Below are 4,066 nucleotides of genomic sequence, written 5' to 3' on the forward strand. Positions count from 1 at the left end.
ACCGGCCCCAACCGCCAACTCAACGACCTCTCACCCGCATTCGCCGCAGTGGCCCCCACATCTCCGAATGCGAACGCCGCCCCCACCCCCAGTCCCGCCAGCACCACCAGCCCAGCCGCCCCCCCAATGGCGTATTTGGCGTAATTGATCTTCCTGCGACCCCCCGTGTTGGCCGCGTGCTGCAGGGCCGCGAAGTCCTTGCGGGTGGTTTCAAAGGTGACCGTACGGGTGTGAGCGCAGGGGACACCTGTGGAGGGGGTGAGGAGGTGGGAGGAGGTGAGGGGGAAGGTTTTTTCACCTTTTAGACGGGAGGGGAAATGCCGGGTGCAGGAGGGCGCGGGCGGTCCTCGGCACATGTGTGTTTTGGGTGTCTTGAGGTGCGTGTCATAATGGCCACTAGCGCGAGCTGGCCTCGGCGGCAGACACAGACCAGAACACAAACATACATACAACCATACGCATACACATGCTCCCTTTTACACGATACGCACAGCACACATCCACCCCCCTCCCTCACCCCCCTCTCAAACCCCCTCCTCACCCGTGGCGATGGACAAGTCCACAATGTTGTTGACCAGCTGTGGGGGGTTGCCCTCCAACCAGGCCTGAGCGGTCAGCAGATCCAGGCGGTTCTTGATGAAGATCTTGTCCAGGGGCAGATCGCTCTCCTTGCCGGGGTACACCGGGTTCGAGCTCCAGGCTGCGTGTGTACACGTGTGTGTATGTATGTGTGTGTGCGGAGGAAAGAGGAGAGAGGGAGAGGGGAGGGAGAAGGGAAAGTGGAGGGAATGTGATACGGTTTAGACGTTACTCATTGCCGTGTCTGAACTCTGACGAAAGGTACTTTTACTGCAAGAGTCATTAGATGGCCAAAAAAATGCGGAATGGTGTGCGCACGTACGTGTGTATGTATGTGCGTATGTGTATGTGTGTGTCTCGGGGAGGGGAAATCATGAAGGGGGAAGGGGAAGGGGGGAGGGGACGGAAGAGGGCTGGCAGCTGCAGGTAGGGAGGGGGTGGGAAGCGGACAGGAGGGTTCCTTCAGGAAGAGGACGGGCATACGGACATACATTTGAGGGATGAGGGTGAAGGTGGGTGACAGGAGGAAGGGGACCGCAGTACCGCAAACGCCACAGGTGTGTGTGTGTGTATGTGTGTGGGGGGGGGGGGTTGGGCGCGCAGCACCAAGACGGACCTCTCCTGACGTACAACAAGGTACACACGTTATCTGCCGTACATCTCTCTCATGGTTGGTTCAGTTATTCGTTTGTTTGTCCCTCCCCTTATCCGACATCCCGTCCTCCACGATTTCCCCTTTCCTCCCAGGTCCCCCCCGCCTCCATGCCCTCCTGCCCTCCACACACCTCTTTTCCCACCCACCCCTCAAACCCCCCTCAAGCCCCCCTCGACCCCCCTCACCTGTTCCGTTGGGCAGCATCCCATTCACACACACCCCTCCTCCCTGCCCCTGATCCTGCTGCCCCTGATCAAGGGGTCGCAATGGCGGCCAGGCCCCCCGGAACTTGCCCGCCACCAGCAGCGGCATGCCGCAGAACAGGTCGGGCAGTGGGAAGGGGTACAGCTCGCACTGCTCCACGCCAGGGAGGGTGAGGGTCAGGTCGGACAGCACGGGGCGCTGGGCGGCGGTCAGCATGTTCTGCATCTGGGCCTGAGGGGGGGACCGGGGGGAGGGGGACCGGGGGGGAGGGGGGGGGGAGACGCAACCAGGTAAAACGCAGGGAGATGGAGAGGGGCCAAAAAGCCGCAACATCGGGTTATCGGTTATATATATAGGGTTTCGGGTATCGGTGTATCCGGTATATTTTCTTTTTGAAAAAACTCTCTCCGACGTACATACGGAATGCATATGGGATAATTAGGAACATAGTCGACAAAGAGCACCACACCGCACCCCCCCTTCCCCTTCCCTGTAGTAGTCCCGCACCTGAATGGCATGTGGTCGAAACGCCACATCGAACGAGCCCCTGCCGTACGTCGCCAGCTGCTTGAGGAAGTAGTGGTTGCAGTAGGGCCCTATGCCAAAAGTGCAAATCCGCGGAATGCCGGCCGGCGGCAGTAGCTGTTGTGACTGCTGCTGCTGCTGCTGCTGTACGAGGGCCCCCACGTGCTGCTCCACGTAGCGGCAAATGTCCTTCTCGTCCTGGATTGGTAGGTAGGTGTGCGTAAATGTGGGTACTTTGTGTGTGTGTGTATGCGCGCGTATGTTGGTGTAGGCAAGACATGACCACGTACGGCAGATAACCCCCGGCGCCCCCATAACACCCCAACCCCCGCCGGAACACAACCTCGACATCATCCCTCGGAGGGCTCCGATATACATACATACATACATACATACACTCCAGCTCACCGTCACGCAGCCATCAGTGACCAGGAATATGAAGGGCAGCGGGCGAGGGGTCCCCACCGCCGCCGCCCCCTGCTGGTGCTGTTCCCCCCCCTGCTGCTGCTGCGGGTACTGCCCCCCCGCTGCCGCCCCAGCCGCCGCCGTGAGCACCCCCATGGCGGTCTGCAGGGGGCCCCGGATGTCCGTCAGGCCGCGGGCGGAAATGGAGCTGTGGATCCAGGACTAGAGGGGGAGCAGGGGGACGGCGTGGGGGAGGTTAGGTGGAAAGAGCGGAGGGGCCAGCGGGTAAATCATATGGTGGTGGTGGTAATAGTCATAATAGTCATAATAGTCATAATAATAATTAATAATAATAATAATCATAATAACAACAATAATAATAATAATAATAATAATAATAATAATAATAATAATAATAAGATAACAAGAATGGTTCTAAGTCCCCTTGGGTGTCATTCCCTTCAGGGACAACCCCGAAGGGAACCCGGGGTTGTCACCAAGCAGGTGGCGGTGGTGGTGGTGGTGGTGGTGGCGGTGGTGGTGGTGGTGGTGGTGGTGGCGGTGGTGGTGGTGTAAGGAGAGCAAACTGTCAATGTGGGACGACAGACACCCAAAGCTGCTGCAAACTGCAGGAGGAGTCGGAAGCGATGATGGCGCAACCGCCCTTCTTAAAGAACTTTACTTCACCACTACGGACGGACATCCATCAAGGGGACGGTGGCAGGGGTGGGGAAAAACGTGGAACAGCCGGGTTTGGGCGGGAGAGGGCCGTTTCGGCGTTTCGTGAATCCCCCTCCCCCCCACTCTGGGTCTCGGCCCCCTCCCCTCCCCCTCCTCCCCCTCCCCACCTCACACGCTGCCACGTTTTGCGCTGTGCCCGGCAGCAGCTGGCCGCCCGGGGTAAACCACAACTGCTCGTGGTCGAATGCAACCACCGTGAATTGGTCCAGGGGGGTCAACAACCGTAAACCGTACGACAGAGCGGACCTGGAGGGCGAGGGGGGGATGGGTCGGCGGAGATCAGGGACCGCGAATGTAGCCCGGAGTGCCCGTGTGGAGCAGTACTGGTGATGGCTGTGACGATTGTTGAATCTAAAGATCGACAGCGGATAGGACCTGACGTACGTGTGTGTGTGTGTGTGTGTGTGTATACAGACGATGGGGGAAGAAAGACATCAAGACAAGTAATCCGGGACAAGATACAAAGATGCAAAGCCCTCGCCCCCTCTGAGGTCGCCGTCGCGGGCGGTCTGTGTGTGTGTGTTTCATCTTCTCCCGAGCCCTAGCAAGCAAACCCCGAGCGCGTGCTCCCACTCGGTGGGAACACACAAACACCAAACCCCGGCCCCTTCCCCCCCCCGGCCTCTCTGGGTGCTCACCCCTCCCGCACCCACTTTGCGTACGACAAAGGCTCCCCCATCATGCTCCCCGATCTGTCCAGTATGAAGATGATCGAGCGGGGGAAGGGGGTGGTGTGTTCCGGAGCCGGGGGTGCCAACGTCAGCACGAAGGCCCCCCGGGGATCAGGGTCGGCGGGGCCGGGGGCGCGGGGCGGGGTGACGTTGAGCGCCAGGAACATATCCGAGCCCCACACCAGGTACCGTACATCCACATCGGTGTTGGGCATCTGTGGGGAGGGGTGGGGGTTGGGTTGGAGGGTGGAGGGTGGGGTGCGGCGCCCGGGGGGGGGGCAGGTGA

The 4,066-nt window shown here is 59.9% G+C and overlaps 1 protein-coding gene across 1 annotated transcript in view; it reads right to left on the reverse strand.

The window, feature by feature from the left end:
* VOLCADRAFT_104477 (uncharacterized protein) overlaps nt 1–4,066 on the reverse strand; it is a gene marked incomplete at its 3' end in the record, with an annotated part of 12,023 nt that overhangs the window by 2,354 nt on the left and 5,603 nt on the right. Inside the window, exons 9-16 of the mRNA XM_002949883.1 lie at nt 3,748–3,995; nt 3,217–3,355; nt 2,372–2,590; nt 2,126–2,161; nt 1,946–2,002; nt 1,420–1,669; nt 542–700; nt 35–247 (exon numbers count right to left, since the gene is read on the reverse strand). Coding sequence (XP_002949929.1) covers nt 35–247; nt 542–700; nt 1,420–1,669; nt 1,946–2,002; nt 2,126–2,161; nt 2,372–2,590; nt 3,217–3,355; nt 3,748–3,995 — 1,321 coding nt within the window. The remainder of the gene's footprint in view (nt 1–34; nt 248–541; nt 701–1,419; nt 1,670–1,945; nt 2,003–2,125; nt 2,162–2,371; nt 2,591–3,216; nt 3,356–3,747; nt 3,996–4,066) is intronic.

Source organism: Volvox carteri (assembly GCF_000143455.1).
Source record: "Volvox carteri f. nagariensis unplaced genomic scaffold VOLCAscaffold_16, whole genome shotgun sequence".
Taxonomy (NCBI): Eukaryota; Viridiplantae; Chlorophyta; class Chlorophyceae; order Chlamydomonadales; family Volvocaceae; genus Volvox; species Volvox carteri.